At 44.7% G+C, this 26,743-nt stretch overlaps 1 protein-coding gene across 5 annotated transcripts in view; it reads left to right on the top strand.

Moving 5' to 3' along the window:
• LOC119962145 (myc box-dependent-interacting protein 1-like) overlaps positions 1 to 26,743 on the top strand; it is a 164,898-nt gene that overhangs the window by 50,407 nt on the left and 87,748 nt on the right. For all 5 annotated transcript variants that reach the window (XM_038790070.1, XM_038790074.1, XM_038790071.1 and 2 more), the window contains exons 2-5: positions 5,797 to 5,877; positions 16,770 to 16,824; positions 23,369 to 23,463; positions 24,600 to 24,695. In XM_038790070.1, the coding sequence (XP_038645998.1) occupies positions 5,797 to 5,877; positions 16,770 to 16,824; positions 23,369 to 23,463; positions 24,600 to 24,695 (327 nt within the window). The remainder of the gene's footprint in view (positions 1 to 5,796; positions 5,878 to 16,769; positions 16,825 to 23,368; positions 23,464 to 24,599; positions 24,696 to 26,743) is intronic.

Here is a 26,743-nt window from a genome sequence, read left to right as displayed (position 1 = left end):
CACCACCTACTGCGCTAGCTTCACTTGCCCACCGAGAATTCAGTCAGGTTTGTTGGACATGGTTAACCTTTGGTGGGTCTGTGCTGCCTTTCCTCACTAACCCATATTTCTCCCGAGTGAGAATTAATTTTGTCCTTGTCCATGGTCTTTCATTTTCCTAGTTATTGTGCTGCTTGCCATTGCCTGAAAGATGTTTGAATGTCGACCGCATTGAGTAAAAAGGTTTGGGATTTATCTGCATTCACTACCTTGAGTGTATGCCTGCAATGTCAGCAATCGCTTCTTGGAAGCTTTCTGCATGTGGAAAATGCAGACAGTGCGTTTTTTAAATCCCCTTTTGGATCTAATTTTACGATGCACTGCATTAATTGTATGGTGTTTGACATTTGCAGAAAGTCATAGAACCTTGCTGCATGGAAGGACATTTGTGCCTGTGCTAACTCTTTTGAAAGAAGAATGATCCTGCTGATTATTCCCTTTTTATGCCAATTCTTAGACTATATGAGGTTATGGTAGAACATATTTATACTGCAGCTAGAGGACCCACTGCATGTAGTCTGGTCGTCACATTACAGGAAGGATATGATTGGACAGAGGAAATTAAGGATGTCCAGAATGGAGAATTTTATTATGATGAAAGATGAGATGGGCTTTGGTCATTTTCTTTGGAACAGGAGGCTGAGAGGAGATTTAATTGAGGAGTCCAAATAGTCGGGAATAGCCTATTTCTGTTGGCAGAGCAAATTGATAACCAGAGGGCAAAATTGAAAGTAATTGGCAGAAGGATTAGAGGAGAGGTTCAATTCAGTTTTGTGGTGGTCTGGAACTCGCTGCCAGAAAGGGTGGTGAAGAAAAATCACTTGGATAAGTAACTCCAGTAACCTGCAGGACTGTGGCGCAGAAGGTGGAAATATGGACCATAGCTGGGTTGTTACTTTTAGCTGGCACATTGGGACTGAATAGTAGTCTCCAGTGCTATAACTTCTTAGTCTCCCAAGTATATATCCAATGTTCAACAGAAAGTTAGCATTGAATTAGCTTTTGCCACCTTTTTTGGGCATCTATTTGTCATGTGGCTTGTGATCCTGCAATGCTAATGTTCTATTTCAGCAACAGTTTCACAAATAAAGTGGCAAAACTTCCAACCTGTTTTACACAAGTGAGATCAAATAAATTTACCACTAAGTGACACATCGCAATCATAGAATCATAGAATTTACAGTGCAGAAGGAGGCCATTCGGCCCATTGAGTCCGCACCGGCTCTTTTGAAAAGAGCACCCTACCCAAGCCCACACCTCCACCCTACCCCCACAACTCAGCAATCCCACCTGACACTTAAGGGCAATTTAGCATGGCCAATCCACCTAAGGGGCAAGTTTATAAAGTGTCTTGAGGGAAGAACCCAGGGTTGGAAAGTTATCACACCATTGAGTGTTTCGAATTCCGATGCAGAGTGTACAGATCCACATTGACCTGACACTGCTGCTCATTCCACACCATTCAGCACAACCAGTCCATGGTGGTATTTATAGCCCCCATAAACCCACCTTACTGTAACCATCAGCAAATCTTATTTCTTTCTCCTGAGTGTATTTAATCTAGCACATCTCTGCTATTGAATCATAGAATTATAGAATTTACAGTGCAGAAAGAGGCCATTCAGCCTATCGAGTCTGCACCGGCCCTTACAAAGAGCACCCTACTGAAGCCCACGTATCTACCCTATCCCTGTAACCCCCACTTAACAGTTTTTGGATGCTAAGGGCAATTTAGCATGGCCAATCCAGCTAACCCGCACATCTTTGGACTGTGGGAGGAAACCGGAGCACCCAGAGGGGAAACCCGCAGACACTGGGAGGATGGTTAGCATAAATGCTTCACAGCTCCAGGGTCCCAGGTTCGATTCCCGGCTGGGTCACTGTCTGTGCGGAGTCTGCACGTCCTCCCCGTGTGTGCGTGGGTTTCCTCCGGGTGCTCCGGTTTCCTCCCACAGTCCAAAGATGTGCGGGTTAGGTGGATTGGCCATGCTAAATTGCCCGTAGTGTCCTAAAAAGTAAGGTTGGGGGGGGGGGGGGGGGGTTGTTGGGTTACGGGTATAGGGTGGGTACGTGGGTTTGAGAAGGGTGATCATTGCTCGGTACAACATCGAGGGCCGAAGGGCCTGTTCTGTGCTGTACTGTTCTATGTTCTATGTGCAGGCTCCTCACAACACTGACCCAGCTGGGAATCGAACCTGGGACCCTGGAGCTGTGAAGCAACAGTGCTAACCATTATGCTACCATGCTGCCCACTACTGTTGACTTCCACTACTCTTATGGTGGAGTTCTACACACTTGCTACTCCTTGGGTAAAGATGTTCTTCCTGAATTCTCTTTTGAATTTATTGATAAATATTTTTTTTCTATCGCCCCCTACTTTATCAAATCCTTTACTAAGAATCTTGTGTTGCCTGCCCATCACTTTTCTAGAGAAAAGACTCCTGACTTTTTGATCCTTTGTCTCAGTTCTGGCATGTTCTCCAGTGTGTCATGTTGTGCGTTACCACTTAAATAACCTTGTATCTGATTCCTACATGATGTCTACTGGAAGTTACTTCTTCCTCCGAGTCTGAGTCAGGTTATGGATGAAGTCTTGCTCAGTAGAAACATTCAAGTGCAGTGCAATGCTGCATTGTCTTTTGGATGGGATGCTAAACCGAGGCACAAATAGAAATGTTGGATCTGATCATCATCGCCGAGACTGAATTGGGGGACATAAATATTAACGGCAGGTGCACAACACTCTAAAAGGCGGGTAGAATGAGTAAAAAATTACATGGGGCAGTAGTAAGAAAGGGTCATGGCTCAGAAGATTGGGAAATATAATTAGTATAGGTGGAAAAATGAGCTAAAGCTGGCAGGTGTGGTTTATATAATTGTACCACTTTTTAAAGTAAGAAATAGTTGGAAGGCTGTGTATTATTTTTTTCTTCTTTGTATTCATTCACTAGTTGTGGGCATCGTTGTTAGCTACAATTTATTGTTCATCAGAAGGAAGTGGTAAAACACAGCCTTGAACCACCACAGCCCAAGTTTTGTAGGGTACACCCTGCAGCATTGGTAGAAGGGAGTACCAGGATTTTGACTGCAACATTGAAGATACAACAATATAATTCCAAGTCCGGATGGCATGTGATTTGAAGGGGGCCTTGTGGGTCATGGTATTCCCATGCATCTGCTACTCTGGTCCTTTTGAAAGGTCTTTTTGAAAGAGCCTGGTGAGTTGCTGCAGTGCATCTTGTAGATGGTGTACACTGCGCAGGTGGTGTAGGAGTGGTGGATGAATGTGCCAATCAAGCGGCTTGATTTTTATAATCTTTTAGTGTCACCAGTAGGCTTACATTAACACTGCAATGATGTTACTGTTGAAACTTCTGGATGATGTTGGAGTTTCTTGTGTTGTTGGGGCTGCATTCATCCAGGCAAGTATTTCATCCATGCTCTTGACTCGTGTCTTGTTGATGCTGGACAGACTTTGGGGAGTCAGGTGAGGTATTCATCACAGTTTCTGACTTGCCCTTGTAACCATATTATTTATGTGGCTGGTCAGTTCAGTGCCTAGAACTGCATTTTAACAGCTGAAATGGAAACAAAATCTCCCATTCCATTGAATGGGAAAGACTGGACTTTGGGGAGTTGGGTGAAGTATTCGTCACAGAATTAATGGGAAAGACCAGCAAAGGGTGAATTTAACTTTGGGAGGCATAATTGGGAGATCTATAGATGACCCCAAAATCAAGTGAAGAGAATAGCTGTGGACTCCAGACTCGTGTGAACAATTGGATGGAGAAGTGGCAATTGGAATTCAACCTGGGGTGAGGGCTTGTGCATTTTGGAAGGGTAAACCAAGCAAGGCAAACTTGAGTGGGACAATACTAAGTGTGGAGGAAGTGAGGGACCTAGACCTTGGCATGCATGTCTGCAGGTCCCTGAAAGTGGCAGGATTGGTAGATAAGGTGGCAAAGAAGGCAAATACACTCCTCTGTTGCACAAGGTATATAATACAGAAGCAGGGATGTAATGCTAGAACTGTATTAAGAACACTGGCTAGGCCACAGCTGGTCTTTTGTATATGGGTCGGCACATTAGAGAAAGGACATTGGTCTGGAGAGAGTACAGAAGAACATGGTCAGAGCTTGAGGAAAGATTAAGTAGGTTAGGGTTGCTTTCCTTGGAACAAGGCTGAGGGGTGACTTGAATGAGGTACAAAATTGAGGGGTCCAGATAGGATAGACTGGAAAGACTTATTTTCCCTGTAGAGGTGTTCATTACTTGGGGGCATAGATTTAAGGTGATTGATGGCAGAATTAGAGGGACATTAGGAAAAAATTTCACCTAGGGGGTGACTGGTGTCTGGAATTACTGCCCTGGATCGGTGGTAGAGGCCGAAATCCTCAACTTGTTTAAAAGGATCTGCACCTGAAGTGCTACAACTTGCAAGGCTATAGACTAGATGCTGGAAGGTGGGATTAGAATAGGTGGCTAGATTTTTCTGCTGCAGACACGATGGGCTGAATGACCTCCTCTTTGTTTGCTGTAAAGTTTCTGTGGCTCTGTCAATGATCATTGCTCCAGTATCTCAGCGAGAGTCAGTGGGCAAGTTGACCATGACAGAGGGGCATCCTAGTTACCCCTGTCCTTATTTGCCATTTGTGACTCCTTGATAACAAGACAAGGGCGAATCTTGCATCTATGTCGCATTTTTCATGATCTCCAGATTTACAGCCAATAAACTACTTTTGAAGTGTAGTCCTCAATATTGGAAATGCAGCGACCAGTTAATGTCCTGCAAACAGCAATGTAGTAAAGACCAGCTCTTCTGAATTCTGTTGAGGGAGGGGTAAATATTGGTCAGGCCACCAGGTAAAACTCTCCTCTTCAAAATAGCGCTATGGGATCTTGCGTCTGTCTGAAAGGACAGGTGGGGCCTTAGTTTAATCTTTTATGTGAAAGATAGCACTGGATGTCAGCCCCCATATATACTCCAAGTGGGTAGACTGTTCCCAAACGAACCATGGTTGATTTTGTATCTGGATCAGGTTGTCCATTTTTCTGCTATGACTTAAAAAGAACAGACTGTAACCTTGTGACTAGAGAGTTTGAGATGTCACAGACCTCGGACTCCTCCACTAGAGTTAAAATTGGCTCAGGCCAAGATTTAGATCTGTGGCCTTTCTGCTTTATGCAGCGTAGTTCCATCTTAACATTGCCTCAATAATCCATTGGGGGAGTCGGTTAGACGAGAATCTCCATCTTTATGATTGGCCTTCAAGTTGAATAGAAAACTGGCCTTCCTTGGCACTGCTCATGTTCAATACAAAACTAAATAAGACCTCCAACTCGATCCTTCTGCTTGTGCGTGCATTGATTATTTCTCCCCACTTGCATACTCGTGTAAAAGTCAACCCATGATTGTTGGCCGAAAACTGTAATTTTAATTTACCTTATAATGGTCAACTCTAACTTTCAAAAATTAGCTAAATATAATTTGAATGTTAATTTGATACTGTAAATGTGCAAAAACTAATGAAAATGAGTACCAGTAAGTAAACGCTTCTAGTGATCAGATTATGAATAGGAAGGCCACAAGTGGTTCAGCCGTGATATTGAATGGGAGACCAGGCTCGAGGGACTGAATGGCCTACTCTGTTGTTCTTAATAGGATATCTGTTGCTCTGCATATGTCGTCATCTCCTCCTATCCAGATGAGTGTTGTCTTGCTGGCACGTTGGTCATGCTGTTTTCATTATCTCCCAGGTGCTCCAGAAGCTGGGCAAGGCTGATGAGACAAAAGATGAACAATTTGAACATTGTGTGCAGAACTTCAATAGACAGCTGGTAAGAAGTGCTTCAATTCAAATGATTTGTAAAGCTTCTTTGACGACCCCTGCATGGTTCAAAGCATTTTTCAGTTGTCACCGAACTAGTGTAGGAAACGGGCCCTGTATAGTTGCATAAGGACATCCCTGCTCCTGTGCACTAATCTTCTCGCTATGAAGGCCACCATACTGCTTCCCTTCTTCACTGCCTACTACAGTTCAATGCTTGCCTTCAGTGACTGGTGTGTGAGAGCACCCAGGCCCCATTGCACATTCCCCTCAGTTTATAGCCATTCATGTTATCTGCCTTCCTGTTTTTGCTACTAAGTGGATAACCTCACATTTATCAACATTAGTATCTGCCATGCATTTGCCCACTCACTCAGCTGGTCCAAATCACATTGAAACATTTCTGCATCCTCCGACCCAGCGGTAAATTTGGAGATATTATGAGTTCCCTCATCTAAATTGTTAATATTGTTAATATATGTGTGAATAGCATGTGTTCCCCAACTGGAAGCCATGGTTTAACCTGGAGATTCACTCCCTACTGAAGGCAAGATTTGAGGCATTCAAGACCAGCAACCCTGACCTAAAGAAGATGTCTAGGTACAACCTCCCCATTAATGATGGCAGGAGACAACACAGATTAAGCTAGAGTCACAGACTGATGGTACAAACTCTCGTAGTATGTGGCACAGTGTAAACAAAATGGCCTACAAAGCAGAGTAGAATCTCTAGCAACAGCCCACCCCTCCCTGCTTAACTCAATGCATTCTCTATGTTAATTTTGTTGGACGCACTTATACCTATCGTCAGTAGCCTCCATTACCTTCTTGAAATTGAACCTTCTGAAACATCGGGTAGGTGTGTTTGCGGACATCTTCAACCTTCATTGGCCGGGGCATTGAGTATAAAAATTGGCAAGTCATGTTGCAGCTATATAGAACCTTATACTGGGGCTGTTTCGCACAGGGCTAAATCGCTGGCTTTGAAAGCAGACCAAGCGGGCCAGCAGCACGGGTCACTTCCTGTAACCGCCTCCCCAAACAGGCGCTGGAATGTGGCGACTAGGGGCTTTTCACAGTAACTTCATTTGAAGCCTACTCGTGACAATAAGTGATTTTCACTTTCACTTGCAGTATAGTGTTCAATTCTTGTCGCCACACTACCAGAAGGATGTGGAGGCTTTAGAGAGGTTGCAGAAGAAATTTACCAAGATGTTGCCTGGTATGGAGGGCATTAGCTATGAGGTTGTTCTCACTGGAATGACCGAGATTGAGGGGTGACCTGATAGAGGTCTACAAAATTATGAGGCGCATAGACAGAGTGGATGGTCAGAGACTTTTTCCCAGGGTAGAGGGGTCAATTACTATGGGGCGTAGGTTAAGGTGTGAGGGGCAAGGTTTGGAGTAGATGCACGAGGCAAGCTTTTTTTTTTTTTTTTTACACAGAGGGTAGTGGGTGCCTGGAACTCGCTGCCGGAGGAAGTGGTGGAAGCAGGGACGATAGTGACATTAAAGGGGCATCTTGACAAATGCATGAATAGGATGGGAATAGAGGGATACGGACCTAGGAAGTGTAGAAGATTTTAGTTTAGATGGGTAGCATGGTCGGCACAGGATTGGAGTGCCAAAGAGCCTGTTCCTGTGCTGCACTTGTCTTTGTTCTTTGTTGTTCTCTCCCTACTCTGTTCAGAGGTTCCCACCTGCTTCAAGAAGACCATCATGCAGGTGTCAAAGGAGAATTTGGTAACGTGCCTCAATGGCTATCGTCTGGTGGCCTTGACATCGATCATTATGGAGCTTTTTGGGAGATTGGTCAGAGACGCATCAACTCCCCAGTACACCTTGATCCACTGAAATTCACATACTGCCACAACCGGTCCACAGTAGGCGCTATTCCCTGGCCCAACACATCCCTGGAGCATCTCGACAACAAGGACTCCTACCTGAGACTCCTATTCATTGACTACAGCTCTGCCTTCAACACAATCCCAGCCAAGCTCTTATCAAAGCACCAAAACTTAGGACTTGGCTCCTCCCTCTGCAACTGGATCCTCTACCTCCTGACTCATAGACCATAAGCAGTGAGGATAAACAACACCTCCCATGATGGTCCTCCATACCGGGACCTGCAAGGCTGCCTATTTAGCCCCCTACTATACTCCCTTTACACACACGACTGGCAGAATTTGGCTCCAACTCCATCAACAAGTTTGCTGATGACATGTCCATAGAGAGTTGGATCATAACGACGAGTCAGAGTGCAGGAGGGAGATGGAGAACCTAGTGGCGTGGTGTAACGACAATAATCTCTCCCTCAACTAAGGAGTTGGTCATTGATTTCAGGAAGCAAAGTATTGTACACACCCCTGTCTGCATTAGTGGTGCTGAGGTGGAGATGGTTGATAGCTTCAAATTCCTAAGTGTGCATGTCACCAACAATCTATCCTGGTCCAGCCACATCAGCACTACAACCAAGAAAGCACAACAATACCTACTACTTTCTCAGGAAACTATTCGGCATGTCCACACTGACTCTTATCAATTTTTACAGATACACCTTGGAATGCATCACAGCCAGATATGGCAACTGCTTGGCCCAAGACCATAAGAAACTACAAAGTCGTGAACACCAGTCCATCATGTGAACTCTCCTCCCATCCATTGACTGTCTACACCTCCTGCTGTCTTGGGAAGTGGACAGCACAATCAAAGACCCTCACACCCGGCTTATTGACTCTTCCATTGGGCAGGAGATACAAAAGAGCACGCAATAACAGATTCAAAAACCACTTCTTCCCCACTGTTGCCAAACTCCTGAATGACATTCTTGTGGACTGAACTGACCCCTCCATGCATCTTCTTTTACACAAAACTCCATATGCTTCACCTGATGTCGATTTGTAATGTCCTCTGTTTTTCATGTATGGAACGATCTGTCTGGACTGCACATACTTTCACTGTCTCAATAAACATGACCAATCGCTCTGTACCCCACTTGTCACTGCCTACCACTCGGAAAAAGACCCATTTATGCCTACTTTGGTTCCTGTCTGCCAACCAGTTTTGTATCCATCTCAATACACTACCCCAGTCCCATGCGCTTTAATTTTACACTCTTATGAGGGACTTTGTTGAAAGTCCAAATCCACTAGCTCCCCCTCAAGTTACAACTCTAGTTGCATCTACCAAGAATTCCAGTCACAATCATAGAATACTAACGGTGCAGAAGAGGCCCTTCAGCCCATCGACCCTGCACTGATGCATAAAGGCCCTGACCTGCCCAGCTAATCCCACTTGGCCCATAGCCTTGAAAGCTATGGTGTGCCAAGTGCTCATCCAGTACTTTTTAAACGATGAGTTATCCTGCCTCTACCACCCTCCCCAGGCAGTGCATTCCAGACCAGCACCACTCTCTGGGTAAAAATGTTCTTCCTCAAACCTTCCAGCCCCCAACCCCAAACCTCTACCTTGATGATTTCTCTTTTGTAAATCCATCCTTGCTCTGTCTGATTTCTGGCACTGTTTTCTAAAGTGCTCTGCGATTAAATCTTCAGTAGTGGGGAAAGGTCTATTTTTAATGCCAGGCTGACTGCTCTATCATTCCCTGTTTTCTATCTTCCTCATTTCAAATAGTGGGCTTACATTAGATACCCTCCAGTCTGTAGGAACTGTTCCTGAATCTTTGAAGATAATTCCCAATGCATCCATTATTGCTAGGGGCATTCCTCATGCACTCTGGGATGTAGATTGTCAGACCCTGGGGATTTATTAGCCTTCGATCCAATTAATTTCCCCAACACCATTTCCCTACTAATGCTCATTTCTTTCAGTTCTTCCCTCTCTCCAAACCCTGTATTTCCCAACTGCATATTTGTGGCCTCCTTACTGAACCAAAGTCTGTATTTTGTTGGTCAGCCATTTCTTTGTTCCCCATTATAAATTATCCTGATTGTAAGGGACCTATATATTTTTTAGTCTTCGCCAATATTTTCTCTCTCCACATCCTACAGAAACTTTACAGTCAGGTTTTTATGTTTCCTGCAAGCTTGCATTCATAATTTTCCCGTTTTCTTTTTCATTGATCTCTTTGTCCTCCTTTGCTGAATTCTAAACTGCTCCCAGTCCTCGGGTCTGTTATTTTTTTTTCTGGTCAGATTGTCTGTCTCTTGGATGTAATACCATCTCTGATGGTTTGGCCACCTTTCCCCTTCTCTGCTAGACAGGAATAAACAATTGTTGCAGTTCACCTGAATATTTGGCATTACCTATTTGCTGTCATCCCTTTCAAGTAATGTTTCCCTTGCGCAACTTGATTGTTGTGTAATATCCAGTCTAAGATGGCTGGTTCTCTAGTTGACTCCTCCATGTATTGGTCCAGTAAACCGTCCCATACGCATGCCAAGAATTCCTCTACAGTATTAGGACTAATTTGATTTGCCTGATCTGTATGCAGATTAAGGTCACCCATAATTTTTATTGCATGTGTCTCTAATTTCTTGTTTAATCCCACTTCCAACATCACCACTGCAGTTTGGGAGTCTATATCACCACTACAGTTTTGGGGGGTGGTTGGTATACAATCTCCAGTAATGTTTTTTGCCCTATTAGTGTTTCTCTGCTCTACCTATGCAGATTCTGCATTGTCGGAGCTAATCTCCTTTCCTCACTATTGTGGTCTGGTCATCCCAAGTGTTTTACAGACCATGTACTTTTTGAGCTATTGTAGAAAACAGTAGATTGTAAACTCTTTCCAAGTATAATCCATTCCAGTGGTGATAGGAATAGATTTTGACCAGGATGCTGGGGGAAAAAAACCCTATTCTTTTTGAATAGTGTTCAAAGATATTTCGTCACGAGAGAAACGGGCACCTCTTGACATTTCAGTGTCAGCCTAGATGGGTGCAGCAGTCCAGAGTGATACTTCAACCCACAGTCTTCTGACGTTGAGGCAAGAGTGCTACAGATTGAGCTTGCCAATCGGTTAATGAAAATCGCCAGAAGCAGCATGCTGAAGGGAGGCGACTGGCTTGTCAATGTGGGGCACAGTTGCACCTTGATGTGCCATCTCCTTCCTGCTACCTCCTGCCTTTTCCTATCCTTGCTAAAAGTCAATTAGAACCAATGACCTGTGAGTCATTTGACACTTGAGCAGTGCTGCTGTTAATGTTTCTGCCCACCTGAGTGGGCACTGCTGATTTGCATTGTGTCCATAATCAAAGCTGTTCTTTGCAATGGATTTGGAGCACATTCAAGTTGGTCGAGATATTTACAGTGTCTCTGTGTAAATATATTTCGGGGCGTGGAACATTTAAATATATGAAAGGATCACAATTGGACATGGGAGGCTGGTATGGGAATTGAACCGTGCTGCTGGCCTGCCTTGGCTTTAAAAGCAGACCAAGGCAGGCCAACAGCACGGTTCAACTCCCGCACCAGCCTCCCAGAACAGGCACTGGAATGTGGCGACTAGGAGCTTTTCACAGTAACTTCATTTGAAACCTACTTGTGACAAGTGATTTTAATTTTTCATTTCATCTTCTGCGTATAATGTGGTGTCTCTCCAAGAGAATGAGGATGTTGGTCAATTCGGGTAGTAATGTCTATAATTAAACATCCTGTGTTTGACTCAAGCTGGTAATATAGAAGCTTGCACAATAGATTGTGGGCAGTTGCAAAATTGACTGCGCAGCAACAAAGTAAATAAATATTTGCATTTTAAACCAGTGACCAAGTCAACCCTCTTGATGGCATGGAAGGGGCAGTTCAACCCTTTGTGCCTATTCACCATACAATTATGTCCATCACACAATTCGATCGTGGCTGATCTGCATTTTAATTGCATCCACCCTTGCACAGCCAACTGGCTTGAAACTGTTGATTCAGCTGACCCTTAACCATAATAGCTTTTTGAGGCGATTTCAACTGTCCTTTGTAGTGCATCGTGACATCATTCTTGAACAGCCTAGCTCTCAATTTTGTGTAGCCCCCCCTTGTTCTGAACTCTCCCACCAAGAGATCTACCTAATTTCTTTATGGTGAGTTTGCTGACCCCAAACGCTTGGTTCTCCTCAGTTCTGTATAAATCCATCTACAAGTTTGCTGACGACATGGCCATAGTGGGTCGGATCTCGAACAACAACGAATCGGAATGCAGGAGGGAGATGGAGAACTTACTGGAGTGGTGTAATGACAACAATCTCTCCCTCAATGACAGCAAAACTAAGGAGCTGGTCATTGATTTCAGGAAGCAAAGTACTGTACGCACCCCTGTCTGCATCAATGGGACTGAGGTGGAGATGATTGACAGCTTCAAATTCCTCGGTGTGCGCATCACCAAAAATCTGTCCTGGTCCACTCACCTTGACGCTACCACCAAGAAAGCACAACAGCACCTTTACTTTCTCAGAAAAATAAGGCAATTTGGCATGTCCACACTGACTCTTACCAACTTTTGCAAATGCACCAGAGAAAACATCCGATCTGGATGCACCACAGCCTGGTATGGCAACTGTTCGGCCCAGGACCGCAAGAAACTGCAGAGTCATGAACACAGCCCAGCCCATCACATGAACCCGCCTCCCACCCATTGACTTATTTACACCTTGTCATATTATCCACTCCTGTATATAATGAAGTGCAGACAGGCAGTGATTGACACACAGGATGAGCAGTAAGCACACAGCACAGTGCAGCCAATCACCAGACAGGACACTACCACTATAAAGCCAGAGGGCACTAGGTTTCCCGCTCTCTTTGGACCCAGACAGTTCGAGTCCACGAGCTAGCAGTGCAGCCACCATGTGGTAGCTAGTAAGTCTGGTCAGGCTAGTAGGCTAATACTAGGTCTCCAGTCAGTTCAGTATAGTGTCAACCCACAGCTGATCATGTATATTAGTTATAACGGTGAATAAAATTGTGTTGGATCTTCTCCAGTGTTAAGAGGTCTGTCTCTTGCCACACTGCATCAAGTGCAGTCCACGTTGAACCAACCTGCCTAACACATCACACCTCTCGCTGCCTTGGGACAGCATAATCAAAGACCCCTCCCACCCTGCTTACTCGTGCTTCCATCGGGCAGGAGATACAGAAGTCTGAGAACACTCACAAACAGATTCAGAAACAACGTCTTCCCCGCTGTTACCAGACTCCTGAATGACCCTCTTATGGACTGACCCTCTTATGGACTGACCCTCTTATGGACTGACCCTCTTATGGACTGACCCTCTTATGGACTGACCCTCTTATGGACTGACCCTCTTATGGACTGACCCTCTTATGGACTGACCCTCTTATGGACTGACCCTCTTATGGACTGACCCTCTTATGGACTGACCTGGTTAATACTACACTCCTGTAAGCTTCACCTGATGCTGGCATCTATACATTTACGTTGTATACCTTGTGTTGCCCTATTATGTATTTTCTTTTATTTCAACTTCTAAATGATCTGTTTGAGCTGCTCGCAGAAAAATACTTTTCACTGTACCTCAGTACACGTGACCAACAAATCCAATCAAGTTGCAATGCTTACATTTGAATTCTATGGTTCCGCTTAAACAGAGTGCTGTACAGAATGAGGTACAGAGGAGTATTCTCTAATGTTGAACAGCATTGTTTTTAAAATCCATAGTATTTCTAGCAACATCTTGTTCAGAGTAACATGTTGAGAACATTTGTGTCAGTGTTAGGAAAATGTTAGAAATTCCAGATCTTGACATTGCAAGGAGCAGCCTGGCATTAGTGGTGCTGGTGATTCATGCAATGTTCCCTGTTTTTGTTGCTACAGAAGGTTAGCTTTCCCATCTGTTACTGCCCACGCGCACATGCAATGCTGATCAGAGAACTGACAAAACCGCACAAAATGGACTTGATGTAAAAGCAAGTGCTCTGGACCCCATGAAGTCTCAGTTTCGGGTTAAACATCGACAAGGAAACCTGCTGATTGCCGGCCGCCATCCGCTATTGAATCAGTACTCCATGTTGAACACCACTTGGAGAAAGCATGGGTGGGGGGGGGGGTAGCAAGGGTGCAGAATATGCTCTGGGTGGGGGACTTTAATATTCATCACCAAAAGTGGCTTGGTAGTACCACCACAGTCCGAGCTTGCCAGGTCCTAAAGAACATAGCTGCTGGACTGGGACTGCAGCAGGTGGTGAGGGAACCAATAAAAGGGAAAAACATACTTGACCTCATCCTCACCAATCTGCCTGGTACAGATGTATATGTCCATGACTGTATTGGTAGAAGTGACCACCCCAAAGTCCTGTCTTCACATTGAGGATGCCCTCCATAGTGTGTGGCACTACCACTGTGCTAAATGGGATAGACTTCGCACAGATGAAGCAACTCCAGTCTGGGTGTCCATGAGGCGTTTGGACCATCAGCAACTTCATCATATCCCCCACTCTACCATTGCCATCAAGCCATGGGGTCAACCCTGCTTCAATGAAGAGTTCAGGAGAGCAACAGGCACACCACAAATGATTTGTCAACCCAGTGAAGCTGCAACGCAGGGCTGTTTGTTTGCCAAACAGCAAGTAATAAGCGGAGCTAAGTGATCCCACAACAAACGCTTCAGATCTAAGCTCTGCAGTCCTGCCACATCCAGCCATGAATGGTGGACAATTAAACCAACTCCCTGGAGGAGGAGGCTTCACAAATATCCTCATCCTATGCTGCTCTTGCTCATGTATTTGCTTTGTTTGGCCCTTGTTCTGCACTGTAATAACGCACTGTAATCAATCACTTTTGTCGATGTGGCAGGAGATACAAAAGTCTGAGAATATGCACTGACCGATTTCAAAAACCGCTTCTTCCCAGCTGTTAGCAGACTTGTGAATGACCCTCTAATGGACTAAACTGATCTCTCATGCATCTTCTCTACAGAGTAGTGCTTCACCCGATGGCCATGTATTTGTTATGTATCTATCAGATATGTTAATATTTGTCTGAACTGTACTCCGAACAATACTTTTCACTACCTCTGTACACAATAAACCCAATCCATCTAAGGGCAAGAGCAGCAGATACTGGAGGTTCCCCTCCAAGTCAGTCACATCCTGACTTGGAAATATATCACCATTCCTTCACTTCACTGTCGCTGTGTCAAAATCCTGAAATTCACTCCCTCCCTAACTGCACTGGGGTGTACCTACACCCGAGGAGTGCAGTGGTTCAAGAAGGCAACTCACCACCATCTTCTGCAGGGCATCTAGAGATGGGCAATAAATGCTGGCCTAACCAGTGATGCCCACATCCAGTAAATTGTTTTTTAAAAACCTCCAGGTCTGGTAGCACCCATGGAGAGAGAAACCGTTGGCCAATCTTAAACTATTTGGAATTGGCTCAGTGGTGTGAATGACCGGTAATTATTGTAAGGTTGTGTGAAATGGGATAATTGGAGCCAGCACAACAAGCATGATGGGCTGAATTGGCTCTTTGTGCTACATTGAATGTATGCTGTTTTAGTGAATGGAGAATTAAAAGCTGTACTTTGCCCCAGTGCAATGTAATTTCATGGGCATCCCAAGTCTGGACGTGCAATTTTGTATATTGCATCTTCTGCAGCCTGGTAAGGGACTTCAGTGCAATTAGTCACTCCCAAATGGATATGATCCAGCAAACCATGGCAACCCTAGTTGAGCCTGCTACAGTTGTGGGGAGTCTGCCCTCCTTGCAATTCAGTCCAGCAATGCAAAAACTTACCAAGCTGACTTGATCATTGTCAACACAGCTCAGTCAGACATCAGCCTTCACTATCTGTGGAACTCGTTGCCGCAGAAGCTGTAGAGGCCAAATCACGGAGTCTGTTTAAGACCAAGATAGATGGATAGATTCTTGATTAATAAGGGGATCAGGGGTCTGATTGAATGGCAGAGCAGACTTGATGGGCTGAATTCTGCTCTTATATCTTATGGTCTATGGTACAAAATTTACCAATTTAAACTTGTTCTGAAGTTAGTTGAACATTTTTCAATGCTCATCTCATTTGCAATGCATTTTTGTAACGTTTGTTAAAGTGAAGCGAGCAGTTTAGGGTGGAAATTCCAGAGCTTCATCCCACAGAATTTGAGGTTGTTACTGGAGCACAGTATTGAGGCAGTGTTGCACTGTTGTGGGTGCTGTCGTTTGGCTGGAATCCTACGCTATGGCCTCTACTTGCTTGCTCAGGTAGATGTTGAACTTATTTCTGGTGTCCTGGCCAATATTTATTTAATAGATCATCACCGAGCCCATTATTTAGTCATTATTACATTGCTGTCTGTGGGGTTCTCCTGTGTGTAAATTGACATGTTTCATACTTTACAACAGTGACTTCGAAAAGGAAGGTAGAATCACCATAGTCCCAGATGACCATAGGCTGTTACCGCTTTGACGGGGAGAGCGATTTAACCTGAGGATCATCACACCTCTGGTGAGATTGAGGTGGCAGGGCCTTCATGAATAAGCTCAGCCGGTACGGGAATTGATGTGTTGCTGGCCTTGCTCTGCATCACGAACCAGCTGTCCAACCAAGTGAGCTAAACCGGCCCCCAAACATACACACACTTCCCATGGGGAATTAAACCACGGTCTCCCGTGTGACAGGCGGGGATACTAACCGCTATAATACCAACGAGGAAAAGGTGCTTTGAGATGTCTAGTTGGCTGTACTATATTGATTCAAGTCGGGCTTTTCTTTTGTTTCACAGCCCCCTAATAATACTGCTCATCACATTTGTTGGATTAATTGAGTATCCTGAAACCTTGTTCTTGCCAAACTATTCCCAAGAGGGAAAACTCCAAGCGAATGCTGCCAAATGTCAGCACTCGCCAATGTGCATTTTACTGCGTATTGTGTTGTGTAGTAGTAAATGTCCAGCACTTGCACAAACAAATGAGCATATTTTTGATTTACTGCAGAACGAAGGAAGTAAACTCCAGAAAGATCTGCGATCGTATCTGACTGCTGTAAAAGGTAGGGTGTTCATAAACTCGTCCAGAGAACTCATTGTAGCTCTAATTGGGGGATGTATGGAGTCCGATTGACCATGATCTCCTTTGAATGGAGGAATGGGCTTGAGTGGCTAAATGGCCGCCTTCCATTTGTATTTTTCTAATGGGATACCTGGCCACATGTTTCATGACCGATGGAAGGATCTGTCATTTGTAACTTGACTGTGACGGACTTTGGCGACTTCTATGATACAAGTTCTGTCTATTTATTCTGAATATTTATAAAAAAATTAATTGGGTGCAAGGACAGCCGTGGCATTGTTTCTATAGTATCCTGTGAAGTGTGGCACTACTTTGCTATAAACTCCGCTTTGGCCACATCTGCGGTGGGTGATACTGTTGTGTTGCCAATCCTCTTCCACAGCAAGCTTTACAACAACCTTTAATTCCCTTACAGACCGAGACCAAAACTTAATGAATCACACACACAACCTAACCTTGTCTGTATGTATCCCAGTGTCGTTGGTTACCAGTGGCAACACTTCTTGCTTTTTCAATGCACTTATCAAAGACGATCTATCATCAAAGACACATGCAACCCATTTTTCTGCTTACAAATTTTTGTGCAACTGCAGTCAAAAGCTTGGCCTGAGCTTTGAACTTGAGGTTTCAGATAAACCACACCAAACTGTATTGGGGTCCGGGAATGACGCAGGATTGAAGGAGGCCATTTGGTCCATCGTGCCTGTGCTGGTTTTGAAATGTAATCTCACTCCTCCTTTATTTCCCCCATAGTTCTATTAAGCATTCCCTTTTTGTTTAACCTGCTTACGCCACCCTATTGGCAGTGCACTCCAAATTGCCGTAACTTGTTGCAATGATTTTATTTAAAAAAAAAAAACAACTGTCCTTCATTTTTTAAAATGGTTGTTCATCCTTCAACAACAGCATCTTGAACACCTCTGTTCAATCACTTCACCTTCCTGAATCTTTTTAACCTGAAGATTTTTTGGTAATGAACAATTGCTTGTTACATTGTCGAAGTGGAAACCCAAATTTTCACACTTCACTGAGTTGTGCCCTTATTATTTATCTGCGATATGAGGTTGCCAGGCATGTTGACCAATTTTAACACTTTTTTTTTGTCTCCTATTCCCCCTAACGTTTTTCACCCACCCCTACATGAAATATAAATTAATTTGAAATTTGCAGCAAATATACATTCCTTTTGAGGAATTAAAAGTCCACAGAAAGTGTAGTCCAGCTGTTGCTTGAGATGTTAACTACAGTGATTAAGGGGAGAAGCTTGTGTGGTCAAACAGGCTGCGAGTGGGGAGAGTTTTAGAATTGAGCAAAGGTAGACCAAAGAGTGTAGACGAGTTTTTTAAGTAGGTTCAAAAAGTATAATATAAAAAGGAAGAGATCACCACGAGTAAACGTGGATCCTTTATAGGTCAAACTAGGAGAAATAATAATGAAGAGTAAGGAAATGGCAGTGACAGTAATACTTTGTCTTCATTGAAAACTGCAGGGACAGCAAGAATGAAGAAATTTGTATTAGTAAAATTAGATTGAACACTTCTGTGGAATTAGTCAATGCAGACCCTGGATCCAATTTCTTGGATTCTAGGAGAGTTGCAGTTCATTGGCAGATAGCAACCAAAACCTTGTTATTCAAACAAGGAGTGCAAGAGAAAACGGAACTAAATATCACCAGTTAATACGGTAGCCAATTTAATGATGTGCAAACAGGAAACATTTGGAATTTCGAAATTTTGGTTGAAAAGTGTTAAGTGCTACTGAGGTGAGTGAGTATTTGTGGCATTGAAGGCAATAGCATGGATTGATTGACAGAACAATAAACAAGCTGTTTTTGGGATAGCTCATACATAAACTATGGAGTGCCTCAAGTGTCATTGCTTGGGCCACTGCCATTTGCAATTTGTTAATGATTTAGATGAGGGGCTGGTTTAGCACAGGCTAAACGGCTGGCTTGTAATGCAGAACAAGGCTAGCAGCGCGGGTTCAATTCCCGTACCGGCCTCCCCGAACAGGTGCCGGAATGTGGCGACTAGGGGCTTTTCACAGTAACTTCATTGAAGCCTAATTGTGACAATAAGTGATTATATTACTAGAACCAGACCAGTGTAACCCGTTTGCTGATGATGCAAGGCTAGGTGGGAAAATAAGCTGTGGGAATGTTTGGGTAAATATGGCACATTATAAGAACATAAGAACCAGGAGTAGGCCATCTGGCCCCTCGAGCCTGCTCCGCCATTCAATTAGATCATGGCTGATCTTTTGTGAACTCAGCTCCACTTTCCGGCCCGAACACCATAACCCTTAATCCCTTTATTCTTCTTAAAACTATCTATCTTTACCTTAAAAACATGTAATGAAGGAGCCTCAACTGCTTCACTGGGCAAGGAATTCCATAGATTCACAACCCTTTGGGTGAAGAAGTTCCTCCTAAACTCAGTTCTAAATCTACTTCCCCTTAATTTGAGGCTATGCCCCCTAGTTCTGCTGTCACCCGCCAGTGGAAACAACCTGCCCGCATCTATCCTATCTATTCCCTTCATAATTTTAAATGTTTCTATAAGATTTCCCCCTCATCCTTCTAAATTCCAACGAGTACAGTCCCAGTCTACTCAACCTCTCCTCATAATCCAACCCCTTCAGCTCTGGGATTAACCTAGTGAATCTCCTCTGCACACCCTCCAGCGCCAGTACGTCCTTTCTCAAGTAAGGAGACCAAAACTGAACACAATACTCCAGGTGTGGCCGCACTAACACCTTATACAATTGCAACATAACCTCCCTAGTCTTAAACTCCATCCCTCTAGCAATGAAGGACAAAATTCCATTTGCCTTCTTAATCACCTGTTGCACTTGTAAACCAACCTTCTGTGACTCATGCACTAGCACACCCAAGTCTCTCTGAACAGCGGCATGCTTTAATATTTTATCGTTTAAATAATAATCCCGTTTGCTGTTATTCCTACCAAAATGGATAACCTCACATTTGTCAACATTGTATTCCATCTGCCAGACCCGAGCCCATTCACTTAACCTATCCAAATCCCTCTGCAGACTTTTGTGAGTGAAATTATCCATTTTTATATGAATCACAAAATTGGTATGCAGGTACAGCAAGCAATTGGCTTGTTAGCTTCTCTTGCAAGAGGTGAAGTCTTTTATATTCCACCTGGCTCAGACCAGGATGTCTCTGAACGGGTACAAAGCATCCTAAAATGGGAGGGAAATCAGACGGAGGTCATTGTCCACGAATGACATAGGTAGAAATAGTAGCGAGGTCCTGCAACGACAATTTAGGGAGTTGGGTAGAAGATTTAAAAAGCAGGACCTCTAGGGTAGTAATCTCAGGAGTATTCCCTGTGCCATGTGCTAGCGAGGCTAGGAACAGGGAGAGAGTGCAGCTGAACATGTGGCAAAAGAACTGGTGCAGTGGGGAAGGCTTCAATTTTTTTTTTTTTTTTTGAATCATTAGGATGTCTTCCAGGGAAGCCTTGTTCTTTTCCCGACTGTCTTCAACTCCAATCTATAGGAGGCCGAGCTGGAGTGTGAAAATAAATATCAGGGGCTGACGTGCACTTATCCCTCTTAAGAAGGGTGGGTTATACCTCAACTGGAGGGGCACCAATATCCTGACTGGGAGGTTTGCTAGTATGGTTCGGGTGGGTTTATACTAATGTGGCAGGGGGTGGGAATCGGATCAGTAAGCCAGCAAGTGTAGAGACTGACATTGAGCATGTACCAGGCTGGCTAAGAGGCAGGGTAGGCCGGGGGAGGTCGAATTCAGTGGGCCTAGAGGTCTGGAATGCATCTGTTTCAATGCATGGAGTATAACAAGTAAGACAGAAGAACTTCGAGCCTTGATTCATGCATAGAACTTGGATGTGGTTGCGATAACGGAAACGTTGTTTAAAAAATGGACAGGATTGGTAGCTAAATATTTTGGGATATAGGTGTTTTAGGTGAGACCGAGAGGAAGGTAAAAGAGGTGGGGGAGTTGCAATATTGGTTAGAGAACATATTACAGCTGTACAGAGGGAGGACACCTTGGAAGAATCGGGTAATGAGGCACTGTAGGTAGAACTCGAACAGAAAGGGAGCAGGTGGGGGTGTACTATAGGCCTCAACAGTCCACGGGAAGTTGAAAATAAGTAGAAATAATAGGGTTGTTATAGTGGGAGACTTTAATTTTCCTCATTGACTGGAAATCCCTTGGGGCCAGGGGTCTGGATGGTGACGAATTTAAGTGCGTCCAGGAATATTTTTTTTGTAACAAAAGTGGAGAGTCTGACTAGAGAGAGGGCTATATTGGACATAGTACTGTGGAACGAGCCCGGCCAGGTCATCAAAGTTGGAGAACATGTGGCGAACAGTGACCACAATTCCGTAAGCTTTCGGATACTCGTGGAAAAGGACGAGTGTTGTCCTAGGGTTTCATAGAATTTACAGTGCAGAAGGAGGCCATTCGGCTCATCGAGTCTGCACCGGATCTTGGAAAGAGCACCCTACCCAAGCCTACACCCCCACAACCCAGTAACCCCACCCAACACTAAGAGCAATTTTGGACACTTAGGCAATTTAGCATGGCCAATCCACCTAACCTGCACATCTTTGGACTGTGGGAGGAAACCGGAGCACCCGGAGGAAACACTGGGAGAACGTGCAGACTCCGCATAGAGAGTGACCCAAGCCGGGAATCGAACCCTGGAGCTGTGAAGCAATTGTGCTAACCACAATGCTACCTTACTGTCCAGGTTAAGGTGCTAAATTGGGGGGAGGCTAACTACAACCAGATTAGGCAGGATTTGGAGGCTGTTGTTTGGGAGAGGGGAGGGTAAATCCTCATTTGGCATGTGGGAGTCCTTTCGGGAGCAGTTGATGGGAGTGCAGGACAGGCATGTGCTGATGAATAGGAACAACAGGAAAGGCAGGATTCTGGATCTGTGGATGACCAGGGAAATTGTGAGTCTAGTCCAAAAGAAAAAGGATGCATATGAGGTCTAGGCAACTAAAAACAAAGAATTCAAGGAAAGTAGAAAAAAGCTCAAAACGGTGAGGGCAAAAAGGGTCACGAAATGTCTTGGCAGACAAGATTAAGGAGAATCCCAAGACATTTTATACGTATATCAGGAACAAGAGGGTAGGTAGAAAAAGAGTTGGTCCACTCGAGGACAAAAGGAGGGAAATTGTGTAGAACCAAAGGAAATGGGTGAGATCCTTTAATGAGTATTTTGCATCGGTATTCACAAAGGAGAGGGACATGTTGATTGGCGGTGTCTCAGAGGGATATGTAAACACTTATAACAGGTCATTATTACGAGGGAGGAAGTGTTGGGTGTGTTTAAAAAGCATTGAGGTAGACAAATCCCCAGGGCCAAACGGTGCCTATTTCAGATTACCGAGGGAGACTAGATGAAATCGCTGGTCCTCTGACAGAAATCTACCTCAAATGGCTACAGGCGAGATCCCAGAGGATTGGAGGATAGCCAATGTTGTACCGTTATTTAAGAAGGGTTGCACGATAACCCAGGTAATTATCGGCCAGTGAGCTTGACGTCAGTGATAGTGAAATTGTTGGAAAAAATTGAGATAGGATCTATGCACATTACGAAGTGAATGGTCTTATTAGTGACAGACAGCATGGTTTTTTGAGGGAGGAGGTCACGTCTCACTAATTTAATTGTTTTTTTTGAGGTGGTAAAAATGATTGAGGGAAGGGTTGTGGATGTTGTCTACATGGACTTTAGTAAAGCATTTGACAAGGTCCCTCTTGGCAGGCTGGTGCAAAAGATTTAATCACATGATGTTAGGGGTGAACTAGCTGGATAGATTCAGAACTGGCTTGGCCATAGAAGACACAAGGTAGCTGTGGAAGGGTGTTTTTCCGAATGGAGGTCTAACTAGTGGTATTCCGCAGGGATCAGTACTGGGACTTCTGCTCTTTGATACATATGTACGCACACGCATATACACGCACACACATGCCCTCCAAGCCTGCATGAGTGGGTCGAAGGGCCTGTTCCTCTGCTGTACGGTTCTTTGTTCTGATCTTGATGGAGTCTAATGAAGGTTCACTTGACTGATAAGTGACGTGAAGGAATTGTCCGAGAGGAGAATACAAGTAGACTAGGTCTACATTTCTTTGGAATTTAGAATTAGTGGTGATCCAATTGAAACATAATTTTCAAGAGGCTTGACGGGGTAGATTCTGTTAATTGTTTCCACAGGCTGAGTATGAACATGGGGTAATGATTAAGGGACCATCATTTGGGATTGAAGAAATTTCTTGATGCTAATGCAGAGCAATGGGATTCTGTATTGCAAAAAGTTGTAGGTGCTCAGTTTTTTTGAGTTCGTGTTTGGGAGCTGGTAGCTAAATGGGGATCGTGAAGGAAGAATTAGAAGATCAACCATGATCCTATTCAATGGGAGCGCAGGATTGTTGGGCTGAATGGGCTACTGCTATTTGTAAACTAATGTTCTAAGCAGCTGAAGGGTGACTGACTGCAAATTTACGTTTTGTTCTAAAGCTATGCACGAAGCCACGAAGAAGCTGTCCGAATTGCTGGAGGAAATATATGAGCCAGACTGGGTTGGCAGAGAAGATATTCATTCAATTTCAGAGGTTAGACTTATTTTTCCTAAGTTCATGTCAATTGCTTCCCCGCAGATCTCCAACTTGAGTTGAGGCACAGCCTTGTTCTTTTCCCGACTGTCTTCAACTCCAATCTATAGGAGGCCGAGCTGGAGTGTGAAAATAAATATCAGGGGCTGACGTGCACTTATCCCTCTGAATAAGCTATGTTTTTGTTTAAAATGACAGCAGCAGACTTGAGCACTTGGGAGTAGTTGTTTGCGTAACTGCTGATCTAGCTTTAATAGGTAAAAGCAAATTATTCTGGATGCTGGAATCTGAAACAAAAACAGAAAATACTGGACAATTGCAGCAGGTCTGACTACATCTGTGGAGAAAGAAGCGAGCTAACCTTTTTGAGTCTGGATGACAATGTCAAAGCTGGAGAGAACTGGAAATGGTGTCAGATTTATACCATTGGGGCGGTGGGGTGCTGGATAGGGGGCCAGCGATGGGTGGAAATTGGGGCGGTGGGGTGCTGGATAGGGGGCCAGCGATGGGTGGAAATTGGGGCGGTGGGGTGCTGGATAGGGGGCCAGCGATGGGTGGAAATTGGGGCGGTGGGGTGCTGGATAGGGGGCTAGCGATGGGTGGAAATTGACAAAGATGTCATGGCCAGAAAGACGGAAGGAATGTAAATAGGGGTGATTAAGGCCAAGAAGGATGCTGATAGGGACATGTAAAGAGATTAGAATGTGTGAATGGCAACCAAGGTGAGCAGTTTGTCAAAGGGCAACTAGGAACAGGCCCAGATGGGGAGGAGGGTGAGGGGGGGGGGGGGGGGGGGGGGTGCATGTGAGGGAAAATCAGAAAATAATTGATGGGGATAGAAGATGGAGAGAGTTCACAAAGTTGTTGAACTCTCATGTTGAAGGCTGTAACGTGCCTAATCAGAAGATGAGGTGCTGTTACTCCAGTTTGTGCTGGGCTTCACTGGAACATTGCAACAGGCCAAGGATGGACATGTGGATGTGAGAGCAGACGATTGAGTTGAAATGGCAGCGACCGGAAGGTCTAGGTCCTGCGTGCGGACAGACCGGAGGTGTTCTGTAAAGAGGTCACCCAGTCTGCATATTTGTGATTTGCAAGCATTTCTCATTTTTGCGTAATTCTTTATTTACTTTCAGGATACTGACCTTCTCTGGACTGACTATCACCAGAAGCTGGTGGATCAAGCTCTCCTGACGCTAGACACTTACCTCGGCCAATTTCCAGATATCAAAGTATGAGTCCAATCCTTTTTTTTCTTGTTTGATCTAGACCCAGTTAGTAAAGGAACAAGATTTATTCTTCCAATCTGTGACTAACATTTATATTTTCATCAATAAGCAACAGACATTTGGGAGTATGCTTGAGATTTCCTTGTTTTTTAATTTTTCCAATTAAGGGGCAATTTAGCTCGGCCGATCCACCGACCCTGCTCATCTTTTTGGGTTGTGGGGGTGAGACCCACTCAGACACAGGGAGAATGTGCAAACTCCACACGGACAGTGACCTGAATCCGAGATACCCGGGTCCTTGGCACTGTGAGGCAGCAGTGCGAACCACTGCACCACCAGGCTGCCCATTTCTGACATTTCCAATTGTAATGCTGTGAAATATTTCAAAGGGCTTTGTTACTGGGTTACATTTCCGGTGACTTCAACTTCATGTTTTGGACTTCCTGGTGCAGCAGTGTAAAGTAGTGGCCTAATTTTAGGTGGCTCCCCTGCAGGCTCAGGTACTTATTTTTTTGTGTGCGCCTATTTCAAAAGGAATTTCCGTAATCGGTTCAAAAGCCCGACAGAACAAACGGCTGGGATCTGATATCGCAATCGACATCCAAGTGGGTGAAGGTGTAAGACATCAGGAGCCAGCCCGAGAAAGGACTCTGCAAAGATGGCGGGGGAAAGGTCCATCACCCTTGACATGATGGTGACGGGAATAAAGGCCTCGAGGCAAAACTGGGATAATGGAGAACATGTCCAGGTGCATGAACCGTAGGCTGGTGGGTCTACTGGAGAAGACCGAATACTGCAAAGTTCTCAGCTGTTGCGGCAATGAGGTATTTGCTGCACGCAGGTTCTTGAGGCAGAAGCCACGACTGAATGCCTCCTCGAGCAGCGTGTTTCACCGCTGTCAAAGGAGGAGGAGTGGGTTCTGGAATGGGTCAAGAAAGCCTGACACATCGATTGGGGCGGTGACTTGGTAAGAACTAGCCAAGGGCATGGAGGTCAAGATGGCTAGTGCGCACAATTCCTGGAGGCAGAAGCTACGACTGAACAAGCAGCGGGTTTCACAATTTCCAAAGTGGGTCCTGGAATGGGCCAAGGAAGTTCTAAACATCAGCTGGGACGGTAACTTGGTAAGAATTTAGCAAGACGTCGGCACAAGATTGAAGTGACAGGTGGCTTTTAATAAGGTGAAGATGGTCCTTTTCAATTGGAGTGGGGTTTGGGGTGGTGTACCCAGTCATCATGTTCAATGTGAAGGACTGCGGCCTTGGAATTATTGGCACATTGGTAATGGCTGACTCGAGGTCGGGAGTATGTGAGGGCAGTCCAGTCAAAAGAGTGCAAGAACCTAGGGGCCAATGTTTTCTTAGGAGACCCACAAGTGCGAATGGGACAAGGAGAGTCTTGGAAGGCTTGGGTGAGCCAAATTTTCCATTTGAGGTTTGACAGCAAGGCCTGGAAGGGTGGCGATCCTCATTAATAAAAGGGTCCGGTTTCATTCAGAGAAGGAAATAACAGCTGTGGGCAGGATGTTATGGTGATTGGGGTGTTGCAAGGAAACTGGTTGGTGAATGTATATTCCCTGACTCGCGATGATACAATGTTCATGAAACAGTTGCTGATAGCGATACAGGGACACCCGTTAACTGTGCTAGACCCAAGGGTGGATTGTTATAGGCCCAGATTGCTGATCCTGGCGGGTATGGCAAAGGCGTTAATTGTTTTTCTGGACTAAAGGGTGGGGGGTTTGGGAAACGGACCCTTGGTGGTTCAGACATCCAGGGGAGAGTTTTTGTTCTTCTCTGTACATAATGTATTCTCCAGGATTGACATATTTGTCATGAGTCGAGTGCTATTGGCAGGGGTGAAGATTAGCAGTACTGACCATGCCCCACATTGGGTAAACCTGGAGTTGAAAGTAGGCTGGGGGTAACGCACGGGATGGTGGTTGGATGCGGGTCTGCTGGTGGACCTGGGGTTTGGTGCAAGGACCTCTAAGGGAGGGTGCTATCCAGGATTATATATTGAATAATAATGGGGAGGTCTCACCCTCTCTA

This window comes from Scyliorhinus canicula, chromosome 2 (assembly GCF_902713615.1).
Source record: "Scyliorhinus canicula chromosome 2, sScyCan1.1, whole genome shotgun sequence".
Lineage (NCBI taxonomy): Eukaryota > Metazoa > Chordata > Chondrichthyes > Carcharhiniformes > Scyliorhinidae > Scyliorhinus > Scyliorhinus canicula.
This window is presented reverse-complemented; position numbering and strand designations above follow the sequence as displayed.